Genomic DNA, 24,528 nt, shown 5'->3' on the forward strand with positions numbered 1-24,528 from the left:
AACTGCTTCGCTGAACGGCACTTGCTAGTGACGTATCGTCGTGAAATAACAAGTTGTTACCTAATTAATTAATTGTGTTACCGCATGGTATGCCTGCATCTGTGCCGGAATGGAATGCAAGCGGGTCTCGCTTTGAATCGCATCACCGCCAACAATACACAATGATAATATTATTAGTCATTCCAACCCTGGAAATATAGTAATTAGCTACCACATTTACATCGCATCATGTTGAAATAGCGCATACATATTAATTCCATGCATTAAAATTGATCGTTGTTGATCCACTAGGCTGTTGTTTGTGAATGTTTCGGGAGAACATTGAGGACTGATAATTGCTGGAGGAATGTTCGGTACTGGGGCCATACTTTCAAAACTGGCCAAGTGAACGTAAGTACTTACGCTCTATTTTCTTGTCTATGATTGGTGGATTTTGCTCGAAAGGCCGTTAATGATTGGCCGATGAACTTACGATATCTTAACTTTTTTTGAAAGCATAGGTCCTGGTGTACATGTGGTAGAATGCTTGGTAATGGTGAATGTAAGAGATTGCATGTTACTGGTCTTATATGAAAGAACGCCCGACATTGGTTTATGTGACAGATTATTTTGCGCTGGTGTATGAGGTGAGCGTTTGTTACCTGGAATAGAGAAGAATATTCGGTACTGGTGAATGGGGCAGAATCGAGCAATGCAAAAGGCAATGTATGGGATAAAAACGCCTCCTCCCTCCCCCCAATATATTAGGGGAAGAGTGGAGGCATTTTTAACCCACTTTTCAGATTAGGCCGTGTCCGTCCCGAATGTATCAGGTGCCAAATACGCGCTCCCCGCACTCGCCCCACGGTTGTCAGGGAATAGACCGAATTCTAATCAGGCGCTTATTTTGCTCGTACAACCTGAGCGAAAAGCGAATATAGAGCCGCTGATTTACGCTCATATCGAGCTTGAGGCGTCCATAATTCAGAAGCTGGTCACCCCTTAAATTTCGATAGGGCATGTCAATTACTGCCAATAAATATCCCGATTTATAAACAAGATTTTTTTGTCTTCCAACTCCACACATCGTTGAAGAAAATTTTTCCATGCGAATGCGATTATAACAAAGCAGAGAAATAAACTAAACTTGAAAACCCATGACGATTTACGGTTGAAGTTTGTTCATTTTAAAGCAAATGTCAATAGACTTACTGACTCCATCATGCTCAGTCATCCCATTAAAATCAAAAATTACGATAAATAGTTTAGGTTCAAATTTATAAGAATTCTGTTTTGAGAAAAAGACGCACATATTTGTTATTTTTCACCAAAATTTCACCCAGCTTTCTATGGTTAAATTTACGTAAAATTTAAAACAAAAAATATCTTAAGATTCTTAAACGATTTTACAGCCTTTTTATTTTTTGTTTTTTATCTTATATCAGTGAAGACTGACTTTTTCTCTTAGAATTTATTTTCAAGCATTGTATAGGGTTCATGATCGTAAGCTGCGGTTGGTTTTTATCTTTGGGACAATTCGTCTATCTTTGATAATAAAAAAATGTCATGGGGTAGACGAGCAAATGAGCTGTCGGCCCCTGGTTTAAAGCAAGTCTGTGACGGCTGGCTTGTAATGTAACTAAGCGCCTGTGACCAGGAATTAAAGGTCATTGCCTGTGAAGGTGACTAGCTGCATAGCTGACTGCGCGTGTATATTTACTTATTTGTATTTTCTTTATAAAGTATAAACACAAAAATTTGATCACATAAAACATTGAATATAATAAGGCGAGTAAGATAATATTTAATATAATAAGATGAGTTGAATTTTGACTCGTTGTTCAAAAAATTGTACATGAATAAATCCAGTTTGATCGAAGTGCAATCCTGAAAATACACAACTAAGGAATTGAATTTTAAACTATATGAATTCAAGAGATAAAAATAGAATCGTTGCGATAAGATAGGAATTAAGGAACTGATATGTGCTGCAGTGAACCATCACGGCGAATGGTGGCTCAACAGTTCAGAATACAATAAAAAACGATTGCAGTGAAATTCGTTGTTTCTGTGCAACAATTGGGAGTAATCATTATCAAAATATCCGGCTGGGGTCAAGATATCATGGGACTCCTGGAAACATATGCACTAATCTCCAACAAATTGATAATTTACCTGACACGGCAAAACTTGGGTTAACCAAGTGAACGAAGTGAACGCTGTTATCTCGACTCCATCATTAATTTTAACGTCTACTCTCTGTAGCAGTTACTCTTCACACCATGCAGAACAGTGTGTATTGTCCGTCTTGAGTGGCGGTACAGGGACGGTCGAACGTCAACAATGGAGTGCCTCCCATTCCCATGCATTCTTCATTTCCGAAGTCTGGGTTGCTGGGATACCACTGGAATCCATAGTCGCTGGGCAGGACCATGGAGCGGTTGCTTGAAGCGTAGGTGCCGTTAGCCTGGCGTTTCAGGTCCACGTAGAACCATCCGAGTTTCCTGATCGTCAAAATGGCACGGTCCTGAAAAAAATGGAGTGGGAATGAGTTTTAAAATTTTTTCATTCGACCAGAATCTGATGAATACAACTTAGTCGCGAAATCTCTCACTGTCCTAACGCCTTCAGTTTGACTTCCTGGGCGATCAAAAAAGGTATACAATCTTTCTGATACCAGTAGAGTCACACAAATGATAGGAACTGCATATTAGACCGTAAGCTATTTTTAGTGTTTACTGACGTAAACGCAAAATAATCCACGACATGCTACTCAATATATAATCGATAAATTACCAGTTTGCGTTTAATCCAGAGATATATACAGTACATGTTCATTTTAATCGGCCTTAATATAGTCCAGTCAGTGGCAGCTGGATCAAAAGTTGAGCACGGCACGGACCTGATTTTTATTTTCATTGGTGAGAACTTATCATTGTAATGTTACTTTCTAAAATGTTCTCATCCTGATCAGCAAATTTTTCACTGGTGAAATCTCGAGTGATTAAGGAACGGGATCTGTGAGTGAAATAGCAATGTTTTTTTTTTATTTCTTTGCTTTTGTAAATTCGAATTAATTACTTGCAATGAGACGAAATAAATTCCAAAAGTTGAAATGAATGAAAGCTATATGTCAAACCTGATGTAATATACCTATAGGTTTCTCTCGTACTAAAATTTCTTTGTTCTAAAAAATTATCAACGTATACTCCAATATGACTGTATCGAATGTCTTTCTGAAGTGTGCAACCGAAGTCTGCTACCATCGTAATGCTACAACTTCCCTGTTATCCAACAGTAGCCCGCCATCATTATATAATGCTCCAACTTCCCTAGCTGTTATCCAACAGTAACCGGCCATCATTATAATGCTTCATCTTCCCAACTATCCAACAGTAGCCTGCCATCATTTTAATGCTTCATCTTCCCAGGTATCCAACAGTAGCCAGCCATCATTATAATGCTTCATCTTCCCAGGTCTCCAACAGTAGCCAGCCATCATTATAATGCTTCATCTTCCCAGGTATCCAACAGTAGCCCACCCTCACTATATAATGCTCCAACTTCCCTAGCTGTTATCCAACAGTAACCAGCCATCATTATAATGCTTTATGTTATTGTTGACCCTCCTCGCCTCGCTTCATGGCGCGAGGCGGGGCCTAGACCCAGTTCTGGGGCCAGCCAAGTCGGCCGCCCTGCAGCGTTTACGGGGTCCGCCCAAAGGTCACCCACCGACAGGGATGTGGGCATTTCAGGGCAGGAGAAAAGATGAATGGTGTCGTGCGTGTTAGACAGACAGAGTGGCAAAGTGGAGAAGGGTGTGTGTCAGGGTCTATTTTATTTAGATATGAGAGAAGTAGCGGTGATTTATTTGTGCGAAGTTGGGCAAGGTTCCTGCGTGCAGGTCTAGGTAGGTTGATTTCAGATGGGTGAATCTGTGGTGCGGGCATGTTTAAAATTTTATTGTGAGGGAGGGTTGCAAGATAGTTTTCTGTAATTGTAGTGTGAATTGTTCTGAGATTTTGTTTGATTGTGTCCTGTGTAGCTCGTGCAGGCGGAGTATCTATGTTGGTGGTGAAACCTGTCTTGTGGAAAATGGTTTGTTTCATGAGACGGTGTGGGTGCGGCTGAAGGGTGAGGGTATGTAGTGGGTGGGTTGGATTTTGTGCTTTCTGTCTGAGTTGTGAGGCGTGAAGTTTGAGGTGTTGTGTTAGGGGTAGGAGTTTGGTTTTTTGGTGAAGGTGGTGGATGTTGGTGTCAGCGGTGCAGCCTGTGGCTACCCTGAGTGCTGCATTCTGGACCGTTTGGAGTTTGTTCATTTGCGTGGGTGATATAATTGGTGACCAGGATGAGTTTGCGTATTCAAGGATTGGACGCGTGATTGTTTGAAATGTGGTTGTGAGTAGTTCTTTTTGTTTTCCCCATTGTGTGGCTGTAAGTGATTTTATTATTTTATTGGTATGGCTTTGTCGTGAGTATTGCTAATGTGACTGCTGAAGGTGAGCTTTGGGTCAAAGGTAAGTCCAAGTATTTTAGGGTTGCGTACTGTTGGAATGAGCGTATTATTGATATTGAGGTTGAGTTGTGTGCTATATTCGGCCGGGTCAGGTGTGAAAAGAGTGGCAGTGCTTTTTGTTGCATTGAGTTGTAGTTGGTTTTCTGTGGTCCATGTGTGTATGGTTTGTAGGTATGGAAGAAGGACTTGTGCAGCAGTGTTATAGTCTTTGTGGGAGGATAAGATAGTTATATCATCTGCATATGTAATTATTATAATATTGGGTGGAGGTGAGGGTATATCTGAAACGTATATGTTGAACAGTGTGGGTGATAGGACTCCGCCTTGTGGTACAACTGTTTTGAATAATTTCTGTTTTGAATTGGTATTGTTGACTTTTGTGAAGCCTTTTCTGCCTTTGATGTAATTTGCTATGTATTTAAGTGTAGTGTGCTCTATTGCAGTTGTGGAAAGTTTGTTGATGAGTGTGTGCAGGTTAACCGTATCAAATGCTTTGCTCATGTCTAATGCTACAGCTATTGTTCGAAGTGGCGGGCGTTGTTGATTGAAACTTGTGGCTATGTGTTCTGTGATATGTTGGAGTGCTGTGATGGTAGAATGGTGTTGTTTGAAGCCATGTTGGTGTTCAATGTTAGGGAGATGAGATGAGATTGTGGCAAGGATAATTTTTTCCAGTGTTTTGGCTATTGGACTTAAAAGAGAAATTGGTCGATAAGATGACCCCATGTTAGTGTCTTTGCCAGGTTTAGGTATTGGAATTATCTTGGCTAGCTTCCAGGTATGGGGTATTGTATTGGAGTTTATTGCGATATTGTAAATTTGAGTGAGGTATGTAATTGCTGTGGGGCCCAGGTGTTTGAGATGGAGTATATTGATGTGGTCTGGTCCAGTTGATTTGTTATTTTTACTGTTTTTTATGGCGAGTGTGGTCATGGCTGTTGTTATATTTATTGGGTTGCCCTTTAGAGATTTAATTCTTCTATCAGTTATCCTGTTGTTGTGTGAGGTTTGGTGCGGTTTGGTATTTATGACTACTTGTTGAATTGTGTTGCCTTCTCTTTGTCGGTATATGCTGTTGTGTTTGTGAATTGTATAGTTTTGCTTGGTTCTTGGCGTGGTGTTTTATTTGAAAGTGATTAGATTGTCTTCCAGAGAATGTGCGTGTTGTGTTTGTTATTCCAGTTTCGATCGAGGTGCTCTTTCCATAGGTTGCGTTTGTGCGTGTTTATTTCAAGGTCTATGTCTCTGTTGAGTTGTTGGATAGCTGGGTCATGTCTGTTTTGTGTCCTGATGTGGTTGCGTTCTTGTATTTCGTCTCTGATGGCTTGGGGTAGAGGTGTCTGTTTTGTTTTTATTTTTCCTTTGGGTATATGGTGTTTGTCTGCTTGTAGAATGAGTCCAGTGAGTATCTTATTGGCAATGTGAACGTTGGTGGGTGCTGGAGTGTCACGGAGCGCTTGGTCTATTTCCTGCGAGTAAGCTGTCAAATCTGCTTTGTGGTAATTTGTGAAAGATCTGTTATAGGTTTTTATGCGGTAGTTGATTTTGGTACGAAAGTGCAATATGATAGGAACATGATCGGAACTGAGAGCTGTAATAGTTGACCATGTTATTTTGCTTGAGATGATGTTTGAGGCTGTAGATATGTCTGGTGACGTGGGTTGCTGTTCTCTTGTAGTGGGTATGCTTGTTGGCGAGTTTTCATTGAGAATGATGTGGTTGGAATTTTATATAAGTGAGTTGATGAAGATGCCTCTGTGATCTGAGTTAGGAGAGTACCAGGATTGGTGGTTGGCATTTATGTCTCCTGTAATAATGGTGTAGGGCTTGTTAAGGAGGAATGTGAAACAGTCAGTGATGTGTTGGTCTAGGTTGTGATGGTGTGGTAGGCGTGTGTCCCTGGGAGGGATGTATATGTTATCTATGTGGACGAATTTGTTGTTAGAGAGATGTATTTTGATTAGTTGGGTTTCAGTGGCTTCTTGGTTGATGTGTTGTGGAATAGTGATAGTTGTGAAAACTATGTTTTTATGAATGTAGATGATGATGATAAGTCCACCTCCTGTCTTGTGAGCCCTGTCTAGACGAATAGCAGTGTAGTCAGGTATAGTGGGTGTGCCAGTCGTTTAAGTTTGGATTCTTGTGATGATGTCGATGTCATGTTGTTTTGTGGTTAGTTTGAGGTCTTCTATTTTGTTTGTGAGTCCATTTGTATTTATCTGCATTATCTTGATATCAGAGGGTGTTTTTCGGAGTCTGATTGGTGGAGAGAGGGGTTGTGTGAGATTGTTAGGTGATGTGACTGGCGGGGGCAAAGGAGGTTGGGGTGCAGGGGCTGGGTTCGGAAGAAGTTGCAATGCTGGTGGTGGCTCTGTATCTGGCCTGGGAGGGAATGGTGGAGTGTGTTGGGGACAGGTCCAGGAATTTATGTATTGACGGAGTGTTATGTTTGTGCATTTTTTATGGACCCAATGTGGGGCAAGACTATTACAGACAACTGAGTAGTATTGGTTTTCTGTGATTTGTCTATTGCATATGTCACACATACAAGTCGGACCCGGGTTCTCCTCGACATCCCCCGCTAGTAGCAACAGAGACGCCGACCACACGTGGGGAGCCGTAGGCCGGCAGCACCAAAAAACATGGGCTTCGGGTCCCCCTCTCGAGGGACGGGGAAAGATTTGCTGTCGATTTGGGCCCGTATCCGGGCCGCGCTCCAACAGCAAGCAGGCCGACAGCATTTGGAGTTTATAATGCTTCATCTTCCCAGCTATCCAACAGTAGCCAGCCATCATTATAATGCTTCATCTTCCCAGCTATCCAACAGTAGCCAGCCATCATTATAATGCTTCATCTTCCCAGGTATCCAACAGTAGCCAGCCATCATTATAATGCTTCATCTTCTATCCAACAGTAGCAGCCATCATCATAGTGCTTCATCTTCCCAGGTATCCAACAGTAGCCAGCCATCATTATAATGTTCCATCTTGCTAGGTATCCAACAGTAATGCAACCATTGTAATGTTCCATCTTCCTTTCCTTACATCTCCTCAAAGTCGTGGTGTAATCGCTGACCTTGCTCTTCAAACGTAGCTATCAAATTTTTAGGAAAATATTGAATAGAGGAAATACACTTGGTAATAGTAATAGCGGTTTCAGTGTTGCTCAGGCCATTAGACTTTCACTGATTTTTAACATCGTAGAATTTGTACAGGTATTACCGAGCGGTTCCATTTGGAACCAGCGGGAAAATGGATTCATAATAAAATCGTAAGATCAAGTAAATATACAAGTGGATGCTTAGGTCTGATACACATCTTGTACGTGTTCTAGCAATGTTTGGTTCTGCTGCGTTTTGGAATTTAGATTTTGAAACTTCAATAAAAATTATAGCGTACTTAGTGATTTTGCTTGTATTCTAGGATATTTAACTAATGATGGTTTTAACATACATATACTCAGTATAAGTACTACTCAGCTCAGTATAATTAGTAAGAGAAACTTAACTTTTATGAAATTTTGAATGAAAATGGCTTTCTTTTTAACCAAACTTTTCAGTATTAGCAATAAACTGAAGTTAATATATTCGCAGCTGTCTGAGTTATCTTGTGAAATTTCAGGAATCTTAGATATAAATGAAATGATTACACATGATCTTATTGAAAACCGTTTCACCGATCGGTGTCGGGACTGCAGTTAATAAACCGAGTCACGACATGGTTGTCATCGAGCGTATGAATATAGCGCCTAACTATAACCTTGGCATCTTTACCGGAGTGTTTTGTGATCTCCTAAATAAAGCGGACACGACGGCCTTACACCAGGTGTTCAGCCACGCTTAGCTTACTCTCATATGCGGCCGGCTCCGTTCTGCTGTACTTTTACCTGAGACATTTCAAAGCATTCCAGAAAATGACTCCAACTTAATTTAACGAGTTTGTCTCTACTGTATCATGACGAAATCCATTGTCATCATAGTTTAATTAGGCACTGAATGTGCAAAGTATCAAGCCAACCCGTTTTGGCATAGACTTTGTAGGCCTGCGTTTTTCCTCGATTAAAATATTATCAATAGTTCTACAAATAAGTACATACCCTGTTGGTCATCGGATACGTCACGAGCCTCATGTTGAGGCTCTGGCACTTCAGGGTCGCTTGCCTGAAATAGAACAAAAAAAAATTGGTTAATGCACTTAAATTACCTTATAGGGTCTGACTGGTATATTTGGTTAACGATGAACTTGTCTGTGATGTTAATTTAAAATCAGGCATAAATGAAACCTGGAGGACAATGGGACTAGTAAAATATTTAATGTGATAAATGTTACCACACATCTCTCTGCCAAGGCGATCGATGCACTGATTTGTTTGTCGTCACTATAATAAACTGTGGTTAAATACATTATTACTCATTAAAAAGAAGTTGACGTGTCCCAGTGTCATCATGTCCCAATGTATCCACGTTTCCCATACTTTATATTAATAGCCAAAATAAAAATGTAGGTGTCACAGGTTTTTATCGACGGCTTCGAGTTAATTTCACATAAATTTGCAATTTTGCCACGCTTTCTTATGCATGGTATTTTATCATTCATTATATGCCACTAGTAATGTTCGTTGTATGAAACTATTTTGATTTTCAATGGTCTAATATTCAAATGCGAATCATCGTTGTAGGAGTAACTCCTTGATCATCTTCTTTCAATTAATCTCTTAAATACGTTCTTAAATACTAAATGATGAGTGGAGAAGTAATGATGAGTGGCGAAATTTCGTCTGATTTTTATAATATAGGTGTTGTTGAATGTTTCCATGTGTCGTCATTACCCTCCTGTACTAATTCATTATTGCCGGATAGAGAACCTTAGGTGGCATTAAAACCACTACGGCCGATCGAAGGCCGTTGTTTCTCAAAAGAAGCTTTTTGAAAGTTCCTCAAAAGTGAAATAGACATAGTAGCAACACTACTACTTTTTAAACATAATCACAGGAAGGAAAAGTTTTTTAAGATTCGGTGCAAAAAAATCGTTTTTATAGTGGGTAGCTTCTGTCTCTGTCTGGACTCGGAGAGTAAATGGGAATGGACCGAATTGACGCTTTTGGGTCAAGCAATGTCAGCTCTAGAAGATGATAAAATAAATTTTAGGTCCGCTTTCAGCTGTCAACTCAGGTACTTTGATCGAAACATTGCTCCCGTCATCACAACCATCGCCCCTGTGGTAAATATCATCGCTTTCGATATCACATTCATCACTCCCGTCATCACAACCAAGGCCCATCTCCCGACAACCACCGGACTTGAACCCGTGACCTATACGCTCCCACTCCTCAATCATCGCATTAGTCCCCGTAACCTCCGCTCACCCCTCACAATCATTGCTTTAGTCCCCCAACCTCCACTCACGTCCCACAATCATTACTTTAGTCCCCGCAACCTTCGCTCCCACCCTCAATACTAAAAATGACTAGAATATAGGCTTAGCAATAACGGCTCTCAAGAAAGTGAATGAATGATAGCTCAAAATTCTCTAATCATATATATGTATGTATAATGACGCTCGTCCAGAAATTATGTATATTGATTTTCAGCAAACAACCTGGTCTTTCTAACAGCTAAGAAGTCGCTATTTGCGTGTATAAGTAGTTATTGTGCATGTAGAAAATTAATTAATTTTCATCAACTTCTTTACGCATAATATTGACCCTTGAAAAGGACTCTAGAGGGAACAAGGCAGTCGAGGAAAAAGTATGGAAATTAAGTAAGATCATCGTTTCAACTGAAATCAACTGTCGATCCAAAGTGTTTTTCTGAAACATATAATGCACGTTAAGTTTTGTACTCACTCCCAATTCAAGTAAGGCGTAGGGATTTCCAGCAGAGTAGAGTTGCCAGCGTAGTTGTTGGTCATGACGTACGCGGCCGACACGTTCGTAGACACATTCCCGACCACCGCTGGGTCCACAACGAAGCGGCAGGGAGCAACCTGTTCAAGCGGTGAAAAACAGATATACAAAATGAGAAACACTTGAGGCAGAGAAATCAAAAATACATTTTTTAACTGCCGATTAGAACTTTAGCAAAGTGAACAATTAAAACACTACATTGGTGTACATATAGTGACCTGACGAAACAAAATAGTTTAATTGGGCCACTCAATGGCCAACTATTGCACCCATGATCTTTTGATGACCCTGGTTTTTATTTTGAATAAAATGAAGAGAACAGAAAAGAAACAATAAGGAAACTCACTATGTCCATCGTACCCAACACGCATAGTGACCCACATAACGTAAACGCAAATGGTCCAGTTTAAGTGTTCAAACCCCACACGAATAATGTACCCAACGCGCATTGGGTCCACCGAAGCCTACTTGCGCGGTGTACCCAAGGCGTTTATGGTCTCAAATTCCCAACGCAATCGAAGTGCTTCCTACTACTACTACTTCCTACTACTACTTCCTACTTAATAAAAAATAATTTCCTTTCAAAATATAAGAAAAGCACTGCAGAAAACACCAAAGCTCAATTAACTGTAGGTTTTTCGTAATTCTAGAAGCATAAATTTTCTAAACACTGTAATAGATAATCCGTAATTTGTTCTTTGCCCTGCAATCAGGTTTAAAAGGTAAGTAGAAGGATAGAAAGTTCATCAGAAATGCATCCCAGCTTTTAAGAAAATATTTATTTCAAGTTCAGTGCAGTTAAAATGAAATTGATTATAATTAGTTCATAGAAATTGAGTCATGAAAAAATTGGAGCTACGTCAAAATTTGATGAATAATTGTATCAAACCCTCAGTCCCCAGCTAGAGGGTATCTGGGTGAATATACAAATGAAAACTGCGATATAATTATGTATGTAAAACACATGATAATCTCGGTAGTCTCAAACTTAAGCAAAAATTTTCACTCGAACGATTTTTAGATAACAATTTAATTGGATACCCGATGACACGTTTCAGCAATGAATCCTAGAACGTTAACCAAACTCGCGAGGCCTGAGCAAACCAATACTTTACTAAGCCTGAGAATTTGGGTTAAAAGATGACTTTAATTATTAAATCTGTCAAGTAACCCATTTAAATAGTTAAAGGTAGGGTATGAAGGGAATTGTTATCAGGCCGTAGCAATAAGTAGTATCTTGTTTTTTTTTTAATAATGATTCATTGATTGTCCGCGTCAAAAATAAATAATAATGAAGCATTAAATTAATATAATTAACTTATTAAGAAAATCAAAATTAGTGAAATTGTCTAATATTACAAGAAATTTCATTATTAAAATTAATTCATAAAAATATTGGAAAATATAATAGAAATGAATTTAATCTACATAATTTCGCTTCTGATTTAGAGGTTCGCACACCGACAACTACAAATTAATTAATTGACTCGTTTGTTGACATGTTTTTCTCATCGACAATAAGTGCGTTGAGTATCATAATGTTGAGTAACTCACGGCATCCACATCCCAGACGATGCCCATGCAATCAATATACTGTTATTACTTCCGCCTTCAACAATAAGTGCGTTGAGTATCATAATGTTGAGTAACTCACGGCATCCACATCCCAGACGAAGCCTCCACATCGCTCGTCCGCGCGACACGCCGCCCCGCATTTGACGACGCTGGCCACGCGGCCGTCGCTCGCGAAGCTCAGCAGAGACAACGCTGACGACAACCCTGTGACCAGCCTGAAGCTGGTCGACGCTAGTACCATCTTGTTCGAATTGCTACTTATTCTGAAGTGGAATATAGTTCAAACATCATTAAGGCGTGCGCGTAGACTCGTGCATCAGTGGCGGTATATTATTTTAATTAAACGCCAGTATAAAAGCACTTACTCCTTCATTTACTCGTATTACCTAATTCAACTTGTCCCTTTAACAGTTTAATCTCACTAACTTACTACTACCTCCATCGTCATGGGTGTTCATTTGAGAATAAATAAAAATTTTTCATTGATTTAAAATTTCTCATTGTTTAACCGCCCGAGTTTTGTTTTGATATGCCGCCCTTATTGCGTGTTTTGATATGCCTCTATTGCATACTTTGTTGCCCAGTATTAAACGAAATTTTTCAGCAGGAAAGCAATAAAGAAATAAAATAATCGCCACAAGCCTTTTTATGGGCTAGATATATTCAGCGGTGCAGGGAACTATAACCTTTGCAGCTACGCTTAAAACCGGCAAATCCGAACTAAAAGTCGCATACATACAACACTTCGTCAAAAAATTAAGGCTGCATTTGTACGAACAATTTGCTGTAGCTAGCGCGAACTTAGAAGCAGCGTGATGGCACCAGTGAATCATTATGAATACTTTTTATACATATCATTATCCTGCATTACAATATTAACGTTATCACATTATTATAGTAAGAATAAGTTCGTTTTTCCATCCTGAAGAGTCCAATTGTTTTTATAATTTCTCTTTTTGGAGTTAAAATGATCAATAATCTGGTTATGCATTCAATTCTCCATAAGGAACACATATTAATTTTTAGGAGCGCCAAAATTCTCTAGCTGGGAAATTTGGGAAGCCGTTCGTTCACAAGCAAATAAAGTTAGTGTCAAATCAATTCCTTTGTTGCTATTGTACTTTAATGCGGCCTCATCAAAACGTGTTATGCACACAAAAATTATGGAGCAAACTTTCTTCCTTTGACGTTTTTAACGTATATTCGTTTACGAAAGATTTGCATACGCAATTTTTCGCTCTACTTTCTTGGTAAAAATCGTTTATGAAGAACATAGGACACGTTATAAAATCAGTTGTACATGGTCCGATAAATATTCAAAACTAAAACGCAGAAACCAAATATGTGTTTACGCGAGATTCAGCGCCAAAATAAACTTAAGAGGACAAATAAATTGACTACGTGTACAGTGGGCCTTACACGCATTCTCTAGGCGAACAGGATAAATTAAAAGTGTACAAAAGTACTAGGGATTCAACACGTCTGCTTTTGCATTCACCCCTCTCTTATCCGCAGTTAGCTTGCAACTAAAGACGACTAGCTTGTAAATTGTTGGAAGGTTTGATAGCAATATCAATTACAACGGTACAATATATCTTTCGACTTTCTGTAGCACCTAAATCATACTCATGATGTACTGAGATTAGTCACACAAAGCTGCCCAATTTTCCACGAATTATGAATTGGGTTTGGAGCTTAATTAAGCTAACATGCGTCATGGCTTCCACTACTCAGCACTGAAGGCAAAATTAACATTATTGTCTAACTACAAACTAGTTCAGGCCTGGCGCTCGTCGATGAGCTATTTGTTATTCTAAGCAGCTGGCAAAAACGAATGAGATTTACAATATTTATGCGCTCACTCAAACTCCCGAGCAAGGCGATGTTTGTACTGTCTCGAGCACGGCGATGTCGGTACTGTCTCGAGCAAGGCGACGTTGGTACTGTCTCGAGCAAGGCGACGTTGGTACCGTCTCGAGCAAGGCGACGTTGGTACCGTCTCGAGCAAGGCGACGTTGGTACCGTCTCGAGCAAGGCGACGTTGGTACCGTCTCGAGCAAGACGACGTTGGTATCGTCTCGAGCAAGGCGACGTTGGTACCGTCTCGAGCAAGACGACGTTGGTATCGTCTCGAGCAAGGCGACGTTGGTACCGTCTCGAGCAAGGCGACGTTAGTACCGTCTCGAGCAAGGCGACGTTGGTACCGTCTCGAGCAAGACGACGTTGGTACCGTCTCGAGCAAGGCGACGTTGGTACCGTCTCGAGCAAGGCGACGTTGGTATCGTCTCGAGCAAGGCGACGTTGGTACTGTCTCGAGCAAGGCGACGTTTGTAATGCCTCGAGCAAGGCGACGTCTGCACTGTCTCGAGCAGGGTGACGTTTGCAGTGTCTCGAAAAAGGCGATGTTTGTACTGTGTCGAGCAAGGCACTAACATATGAAATAAAAATGGAACGTTTGCTGCAGCAGGGCCGTCAGTACATAGTTGATTCATATGATCATAGTTATTATCAGCAATCATTTGTATGATGAACTACATCATCAGCACGGCGGCGGCACGGTAAAACACTAGTTATCTAAAGCGTTTATCGAAGAACCATGATTTATCACGCTGCCTGTTACTTTGAAGTACAAGTTAGATTGTTCACTTCCAGTTTATTGTCATACACCGGTGCACATTTATTGTATGTAAATCGTGTTTATTGGAATTTCTATTACACGCGACGAAAAAAAAATGCTTTGAGGAGGAACCTGTTCTGTTGCTCAAACTTGAGTGTGTATACCAATGGAAAAAAATTTCCTGCAGTGACCGATAAATTAGTCATCAGGTAAGCACACGGTCATTGAACTTGATCACTCATCACGAAGTCTCGGCAATAGTTGACGATAGTTGCACATCTGATTTAAAGACATAGTGCAATAATTATCATCAAATGATTACTTCCATTTGACTTGCGTTGAAAATGATGAAAATAAGATATATGGACTAATGCCCAAACATTTTCCTAATGAAAAGTGAAGCTTTGAACTTGGGTTTACGTTGCTTAACAACTAGTTTTGTATCTGCACACTTTCAGGTCAATACGGAAGTGACTAATTAGTACTATGGCGTGAGCCGAGTTCATAGCGCAGTCATGACTGAACCGTGGACCAGGTTCCGGAAATATTCAGTAGTTCAGCGATTACAAATTATTTTGCCAAACGGAATTGTTTGGATTCGATTTGTTTCATGTTCACTGATCTGACAAGATCGTAAGATTCTACAATTCGTTATGAATGATAGAATTGTGCGTGGAATGATCTTTCTTGCCGAGGTTCAATAAAGATCTCACAATTAACACAATTCTTTTAATTAAACGAAAAATAAACACTCAAATTAAGAACATTTGAACAAAGTTATAAAGAGCATCCCCCTATCAAAATTTTGAGGGTGGTTAGCTTCGGAATTGAAGACGCCTTTAGCTCGCCTAGCGCGTAAATTAGCGGCTCTACGTGCGCTTCTTGTGGGAAACGAAACGATTGACGAGCTAGCGACTCACAGTGCTACGCAACACTGCTACGGCAATAATTCGTTGGTAGGCAGGTTGATTAATAGTCATTCAATGAACATCACATCAATATTAAACATCGCTGAGGTCATTTGTCAAAGTTTATTCGCACTGGAGTTTGAACAAAATTTCGTACAGATACACCGTTGAAAACATTTATTAAGCAGTACACAATGAATAAAACTTTGCAAAACCATTTACACAGTTATCACCGCATTATCTACAGAACAAAATTTGCGTAATACACTAATGATTATAGTCTCCTCAATGCATGGGCATTCTTCTTCTCCACTGGGAGTAATTAATTCTATATATAATCCATCATCATTTGAAAACATTTTGGAATCGAAGGATAACACAGCAATCCTGTTTGTACTTGTCATCGTTCGGTCATCATTTTTACAAGCAATTCTTGGCCGTTGAATAATATTGCGGGAGTCTTCGACATCGAATATGAATGTGCTATATTTTGATAGTACACAGTTGTGCATTTGAAATGTTAGTTTTGTACTAGCAATGAATGCTTAGTAATCCATTGTTAATTATTTATTAATAAATATTATTACATTATTAGGTAGTTAACTCATTCTAATAGATCGTCAATCATAAGAGGCAAGAGGAAAAATCTACTATATTCAGAGTATTTGATAAGTTCTTTTTCAAGCTCAAAAGAACTACACCCAGTGCCGCCTCTGTTGATTTAATAATGGAAATAATATCCGCTGGCATTAAATCTTGGAAATTTCACTATCTCAAAATCACTCTGGGACCCATATGTGCCTAACATGACACGCGCTGTCACGAAAGATCGAGTTCATACTCATCGTATAAGACATGCACACCGTAATACAATTGTTCACCAATTACTATCTTTACTAAGTCATACTTAAGTCTTCCGAATCGTTGCACAAGATTTCTATAAGAAATGGTGTATTGAAAAAGGTTACCTGATGCAACAAGATACATTGAGCCCCGCTGAAAAATGCTGTAAAAGAACTAATAACAACTCGGTGACCTGGTGATTCTTTAACCTGAGCATCGCACAAATACTTTTCACATTAAGGAATATTTTGAAAGAATAAAATTAACGTCGTGGCAATAAAAAAATTTATAATCACTCGGCGCTTTCGGCTGTTCCAAACATATTGTGTCCAAGACACTAACACACCACGATCAAACTTGACGAATACAAAAATATCATTTCTACGATCATCAGTTCGAGCCGTTAACAGTTAATCAACTATTAACGCTATCAACAGCTAATTAAATGTTAATAGCGTAGATTCTAAACTATATTTTTTTCGAACACCTATTTAATATTGAATAATTAAAAGAACTAATAATACAAGATTAAACTATTATTATTTTCTAAAACTTAGTCTAAAACTTATGATTGAAACATTCTAAAAAGATCTCATTATCAACGGTAATAGTCTCTAACTAATTAGTGTTGAACACTTGACCTCCATATTCGACATTATAACCGAAGAAATCACCAGCTAGAATTGCAATATTTCCAATTTTGATCCGTTCATCCTCATATAACTCGCTCAGAACAAGGGCCAAGAAAATGTCTGCCCAGGTCATTTCATTCTGCGGACACGTGCGTGAGTTTGCTAAATCATCAAGAAAACTGAGCGGAACTGTCTTACTTAGTGACCCAGTGAGTATTTTAAAATAACACTTTCAGATCTCAACATTGTCAAGCTTGCCAAGTCTTTTAAGATATAATATCAAAGCGCCGTTATGACGCGCCGTTACCAAGCCCTCTCAGATATCTGCATTAACAGCAGGATTGCTCTCTACCTACCTTGGTTGGTCACATATATACTCAGTCACATATATTTATATATACTCACACTAATCTCTTTTTGATAACAGATGATACTGCCTCTGTGCTCCCCTAATTATAATCCTGACTTATTTTACATGCGACTGATATCTCTATTACTCACCAGTTCACGGATGAATTTGATGAGATCGTATTTCCTAATGCGGCCACCAACATTAACATCTAAGTTTTGTATCACATAACTTTTATAATAGTTGACAATCTCAGCTTTATTTTGAATGAAGGCAGCAGCTTCTGGGTTTTGGATGTTTGCTCCATTAGCTCCATCACTACCTCCATTTCCATATTCAGCATATCCGCGATCTCCTCTACGTTCCCATTTTCCAAAATTGTCTTTTGCTCTAATACCAAAGGCATATTGTCGTAAACACTCAAGATAAATGGAATTTCCTTGCAAGCCTCCAGTTCCTCCTGCACCACCTTTGCCCATTGTTCCATCTCTTCCATTGTTATTAAAACTTGATATCCCTAAATAGTTACCCAGCGTAATTAACTTAATTTCACCTGATCTACCACCGTATCCATTTCGTCCACCATCCCCACCATTTCCACCATATGTGCCGTCTTTACCGTAAATATCAATCTCAAACATTTTGTCCCAGTAAGCTAATAACGGTGTTCGATCAAATTTATAGATTTTACAGGCGAAACCTTCCGCTCGGCCACCAACACATAGTTCGTCGCATTTATAATTTCGATTATAGTGTCCCGTACCCTCTCTAGGAGAATCACCATCGCGACCACGTCCACCATTTCCACCATCCTGACCAGGACCACCATTCCCACCATTAGCCACAATATTCAACATTCTTCCATTCAAGAATGTTGTGCCTACGCCAAAGAAACTGCCAGCTGGTCCTCCAGGCAAGCCAGGCCTACCGTCAGCTCCCCGTCAGCCCCACTCAAGTTTATTGTTCTACGACCTATTACCTCCCATGTCGGGGCTATCATAACGAGTTTGAACTTTTCCCCTACTTTATTTAGGTTTCCGTCAATAAAAATTTTGTTCAGAGCTAATATTTCTGTTGTGCTACGTTTACAATTTCCAATTTCCTCTATTGCTTCACTAAGTCTTATGTAACCTCCTTTAATTGTGAGTTTATTTGATTGACACGAGACATGAAATTTGTTCAACGTCAAACTCGCCACTTGCCTCAAATCCTCCACTCTTATATCATCAGCCTGTATATTTTGTATCTTATTATATCCTATAACACCAAATGGTTCTATATTTTTCATAAATTGTCTGAAGTTATAGCGAGTTATCGATATTCCCTGCTGTTTACCGTCTTCTCCCCAGTCCGCAATATTGGCCACGTTGTATTTCATTCTATTTTTCTGTACTTCATATGTAGAGAACTTTTTATACAAATTGGTCAAGAATTCGTACCATCCTTGTGATTCCTTGAGATACGTCGCTGTTTCTTTGAGTGGAGCTATTAATTGAGATGGTGATGGGATAGTTAGCGTTTTAGTGCTAATAATGTGTATGAACGTTAAGTACTGTCCATGCCTAGAAATATTGTTTGCGTTACGGCTGATTGTGAAAGGATCATCATCTGAAATAATCTCTGTAAGTTTTCTGGCCAAATCTTGTATTGTATTTGATTGTTCCATCTCTTTAGTCCAGTTCAGGATAAAAGCTAGCCAATTGCTAATATCAGCGGGTAATTGCTGAATTACAATAGAACGCATTTCTTCATGGTAATACATTTTAATGTTTTCTGCAATATTAGTTACATTGGTTTGCATTTGATCAACGATTTTTTCTGTGACATCATTGATATTCTGCTGAATATTACGCCTCGAGTCAGAGAGGTAGGATGCAACAGGTTGTAACAAGTCACCCCAAGCCCTAGAACCTAATGCGCTATCACTCAATACCTGCAAAAATGCAAAATATTTACCCTGCTGCGTAATATTTCGCATAGCCTCAGCGCACTCATCAATACTGAGGGTATTAAAGCTCTTGCTTATCGTCCGCTCCAATTGGTCTGCTGTTATATTAACAACTTCTTCCATAAATTTTGCCGTACGGGCATATCCAGCATTCAGGGAATCATTAAATGTTAGAGCCTCAGATAGATTTGCATCAACAGCCCCAGTAGAGGTAGGAAAAGATCGCATCTTGCTAAGTACTCTTTCGATTAAATTTTTGTAATATCCATGCATGTTTTCAGAGATGATCCGAAGATTAGACCATACATTATCGTTAATTTGCTTTGCAGCATCATCAATATCCTGTTGGATAGCATGCTTAGAGTCAGAGAAGTATGTTGCAACGGGCTGCAAAAAATTGCCCCATGCCCTAGTGTCGATCAAGTTACCATGCATAACTTTCAGAAACTCAAAATATTTTCCTTGCTGCGAAATACTTAGCATTTCATCTTTGAACTCATTTATACCCAAAGCAGCATGACTTTTGTTGATATTTTTGACCAATTTGTCTATAGTTACATTGTCAACTTCTTCCATTAGCCGTATAGTACGGGTATTTCCGGCGTTAAACCAATTTAAAAACCCTAGAGCCTCCGATCAATTTGCATCAACCCTAACGGCAGTGGTATGAAAGGAGTGTATCTTACTACGTAACCCATCTACTGAATTTCCGTAATACACAATCAAGCTATCCGAGATGATGCGAAGATTAGACCATACATTATCGACAATTTTATTTGCAGCATCAATAATATCCAGCCGAATAGCATGCTTAGAGTCAGAGAGGTAGGTTACAACGGGTTGTAACAAAGCATCCCAATCCCTAGTCCCTAATACGTCGTCCCCCACAACCTGCAGGAATGCAAAATACTTCCCTTGCTGCTCAATTCTTAACAAAGCCTCATCGCAGCCACCTATACCTAAGATAGTGAGGCTCTTGCTGATTTTTTCCGCCAACTGGTCTGTTGTTATATTAACAACTTCTCCCATTAGGTTAGTCGTAACGGTATGTCCAGAATTTAAAGAATCTAGAAATATTAGAGCCTCTACAGGATCTGCATCATCGGTTGTGGTGATGGCAGAAATGGAGAGTATCTTACTACGCATCCCTTCTACTGAATGGTTGTAATGCTCCTGCATGCGGGCAGCGATGGTGCGGAGATTAGAGGATACATTGTCATTAATTCCTACTGCCAGAGCACCTACAGCAACCTTGGACGTGTCAGATATGGTATACCCGAAATCACCATCACTGGTTGCTGTGAACGCAAGGTATTCATTCACAATCCTCCCTACATGCTCCTTTCCTTCTTCCAAATACCTTATATTACTTAGTGGTCCTAACCTATTTGGCCTTCTAAAAATACCAATCCTCGAATAGTGATCACCGTTCATGATTAAAAGAGTGTCCACAAACTTCATTGCTTGCTCACTAAATTGTTTTTCTTTTAGAGGAACTCTTGCATCGGCTATTCGCTCCTTTAACCACTGCTTAACCTCCTCCTCTAGAAAATGGCCTATGGCTCTTATAACGAGGTCATCTGAATCAGGAATATAATTCCCGTTTACAAATTCAAAATGAGGATCAATTTTTGTAACTATAAGGGCAATACTTCGTCGATATTTATCAATGTCTGTTATGAAATCTGCAACATGTCTAAGTAATTTCGCAAAATCTTGTCTATCTACTCCACTTCTTACCGATGAATGATTAACAACAAAAATCAATTTAACATGTTCAGCATAATCTGCTACTTTCTTTATGAAGTATGTTGTTGCTATTTCCATACTGGTACTCCTCGTATCACTAAATCCAGGGCAGTCATAGTACGCATCATCTGTTCCATGGTGAACTACTAACTCTGGGAAAATTGTCATCGAATTTAGAGTAGAATTGCCTATTCTATTGTCATCCACAATAAGAATCGCTCCACTTATCCCACGTTCTCTTTTTGCTAGCAACTTGTCATTGTCCCCAGCGAACCATTGAAGAAATGTACTCTTGCCGGCTCCAGTATTCCCTAATATTAAGGTTATATTCTTGTATCGTTCATTTAACTGGATTTTCTCTTCCCCTTCATCCAACAGTTGAAAAGTCCTGCTTATCTCACTATTGTTATTGGATATTGACTCCGAAGTATAACGACGATAGCGTTTACCTTCACGCTCGTCGGAAGTAGATCGGGTTTTCGTATCCATGTTCATGACAAAACAGTTTATGGGTGCAACTTTTTGGGGCCTGAATGGGCTTGCTGTATCCACTTTCTTCAAAAATTGAGAGACAAGCTCTTTGTATCTATTGGAATTAGTCATCACCATTTGAGAGTTACTTGTGCTGGTAGAAGAGGTTGTCAGCATACTTAATGGAAGAGTATTTGCTGATGATGAAGAGAAGAATGGAATGTCAGATATCGTTGGGCGAGCTGAAGAAGAAGAGCTGACTGTCATCTGCACGCCTTGCATCGGAGGGTCGGAGGCCTGAGACGCCTGCCCAGGCATCACCACCACACCCTGAGGACGAGTTGGACTGATGACCAGGAACTTGTTTGTTAGAATAGGTGGCACTCTAACTGCTCTTAAGATAATTACCTAAATAAAATTGAATCATTAGTGTGAATGACATTTAAATGCTTACCAGATGGGGCGCTGAAAGCTGATCATTATTGGAACAAATTTCCCTATATTTTGTCAAGTTTCAATTCTAAATAATGCTACGTATGTCAAGTATTTATTCATTTAAATATCATTGTAGTAAATTTCTACATCCGATGAATGCAATGAAACTGTCTGGAAACTAATACCAGCATCTAAATATCTCATAAGGTTCTCAATAATTTCAATGAGAATGTGAAATGAATTAAATTAAACTTCTTTGACAACCGCGATTCGCAAAGGTTAATTATCACGATCCAATTAATTTCACGTAACCAACCCTAATCACTTTGCAATACTCACACTCCATACATCACCGTAAATATTCGTGGCCACCTGGCTGCCTTCCAGCGTCAGAACCTGCGCGAATGAAATTGAAGCTAAATTTGTTTGTTATATAAGAAACATTTTGTGAAGGAATCCATCAGATATTGATTGAAGGAAATAATATTTATGCTTGGAAACGAATTAGAATAACGCGTAAGTTGAAGAATTTTCTATGAGAGTTGCAAGAATAGTGATGTGTCTTTGGTGGGATTTGAGTCATATTAATTGGTTTCTATTAATTATTCAAAAGTTCAATTATTATATTATATTCAAGTAATAATTTTCTTATTTGTCTTTGCAATGAGTCGAGCGAGATTTCTTGCTGACAGATTACCAAAAAACTATTGAACTTGAGTTATTGAACGAACTCATCCTGAAACTCAAGGCTGAGAAAAAATTGTAATCAGCCCAAACTTGAAAGATCAAATTATTGCAAGCTGAAGCCAACTAATAATAACAACGAGGCTCATCGACCACAGCAGTGTTAACTCCGGTTCTACGTCTAGCAGCTAAACAACTCAAGAAACAAAGACCAAATTGTTATACAGAAACCAGATAAAATAGATATTTTCGTGATTATGGACGGGACGGATTATCTTTAAAAAAATTAACGAAATTATATCAGGCGAGTCCAAATTCAGTCTTCTTCTTGGATCTAGTCGTTTCTTAATGCCGTTCAAAGCATGCTGACGTCTAATATGCGTTGTAACACATCCATGAGACAACATTTCTTCTCGCTTTGAGTCACCGACATGTGGAACAGCCTCCCTATAATAGCATCGTTGACGCCCTGAGTATGAACGCCTTCAAGAACAGACTAGAGTCACTAGACGAAGCTATGCTGGAGCATATGTTCAGTCTTTTCTTGAACGCGTTCATACTTGGAGCGCCAACGATGTCATTGGAGAGGCTGTTCCACATCGGCATACATGGAGCACACGCTGGACACTGCTTCTGGCAAATCGTTTATAAAAGCAACGAACAAAATAGGCCCAAGAACGCTTCCTTTTGGCACGCCACTGCGCACTGATGCCCAGTCTGACACGTTGTACTCACTCACAGACAGCGTACTCACTCACAAAATCATTTATTTTGTCATTTGATTCTTGCATTATCTCCAACTTTACGAAAGTGTGCAAAATTTCAGATCGATAAGTAAAAGTGTGCTAAATTTTGATTATAAGATTTGTGGCAGACAGACAGACAGACAAACAAACAAGAAGTGAAGTTAAAGAGAAGTGTTGTAATAATAATATGCTTTTAAAAATTACTTTTTAAAGACAACACTTCTGAAAAATCCAGTGTCTTCGATGTTACACATGTACAATGAATTTCTAACTTTATTTTCAAATATCGAAAAAAAATTATTTTTCAAATTTTTTTATATCAAAATTTTGTAAATTTTCAAAATTATTTATTCTGTCAATTAATTCATGCATTGTCTTTTACTTTATGCAATTGTGCAAAATATCAGATCAAATGGACAGGTCAAATTGTGTCAGGTATGGATTCTAAGATTTGTAGCAAACGAGAATATTTTTTAATTTTTTTAATAATGAAAGTGTGCAAAATTTCAGATCGATAGGATGAGTAGAAGTGTGTTAAATTTTGATTATAAGATTTATAGCAGACAGACAGACAGACAACAGACAGACAAACAAACAAACAAGAAGTGAAGTTAAAGAGAAGTGTTGTAATAATAAAAAGGCCCAAGAACGCTTCCTTGTGGAACTCAACCGCGCACTGTTGCAGTAAATTTATGTTATATGTGTTCCCATTCATATCCCAGAATGACGGTGCAAACAGTCAGTTTATAAAAAATTTAATTAATTAATTAATTAATTAATTAATTAATATTAATTAATTAATTAATTAATAATTAATTAATTAATTATTAATTAAACGATGTAGGTTGTAATAAATCCTCGATGCCCTCCACTATTATTATAAAAAGCTTCACTTTAAAAAAAAAGCTTCATTAACGCATTGTAGCCAAAAAGGTTAGGTTTGGTCGTCAATGGTTTGTTTTGTGGGGAGAGTTGTGGTAACGTGTTAAGGTTAGGCTTGAATAGAGGTTACACCAGATGCAGTTAAAGGGTAGCTGTGGACATGCCGAGCTATGGCTTTAATTAGCTCATGACTTCATAGCCTGTTGTGCCCTCTAGCGTACTCACTCACAGAAAGGAATATGAACTTAAGTGTGAAGTAGGGGCAAAGCTGCCCAACGGTGTGCCACCAG

General features: G+C 39.0%; 1 protein-coding gene across 1 annotated transcript; it reads right to left on the reverse strand.

Annotated features, from left to right (window-relative positions):
* Positions 1 to 1,782: 1,782 nt before the first annotated feature.
* On the reverse strand, positions 1,783 to 13,799 carry LOC108674171. The gene is made up of 4 exons (XM_018162082.2): positions 12,054 to 13,799; positions 10,340 to 10,479; positions 8,591 to 8,654; positions 1,783 to 2,506 (listed from the first exon to the last, which is right to left on the reverse strand). Exons 1-4 carry the CDS (start codon positions 12,213 to 12,215, stop codon positions 2,255 to 2,257), a joined length of 618 nt encoding a protein of 205 aa, XP_018017571.1. The 5' UTR covers positions 12,216 to 13,799; the 3' UTR covers positions 1,783 to 2,254.
* Between the last annotated feature and the right edge of the window lie 10,729 nt (positions 13,800 to 24,528).

Source organism: Hyalella azteca, unplaced genomic scaffold (assembly GCF_000764305.2).
Source record: "Hyalella azteca isolate HAZT.00-mixed unplaced genomic scaffold, Hazt_2.0.2 contig3199, whole genome shotgun sequence".
NCBI lineage: Eukaryota > Metazoa > Arthropoda > Malacostraca > Amphipoda > Hyalellidae > Hyalella > Hyalella azteca.

Bases quoted from the DNA above. Each gene is read 5' to 3' on its own strand.
- LOC108674171 (XM_018162082.2), bottom strand. From the start codon at position 12,215: ATGGTACTAGCGTCGACCAGCTTCAGGCTGGTCACAGGGTTGTCGTCA. The intron at 8,655-10,339 runs GTGAGTACAAAA...GTTCTATTTCAG, and splicing joins ACGCCTTACTTGAATTGGGA to GCAAGCGACCCTGAAGTGCC. The intron at 2,507-8,590 runs GTATGTACTTAT...CATTTTTTTCAG, and splicing joins CGTATCCGATGACCAACAGG to GACCGTGCCATTTTGACGAT.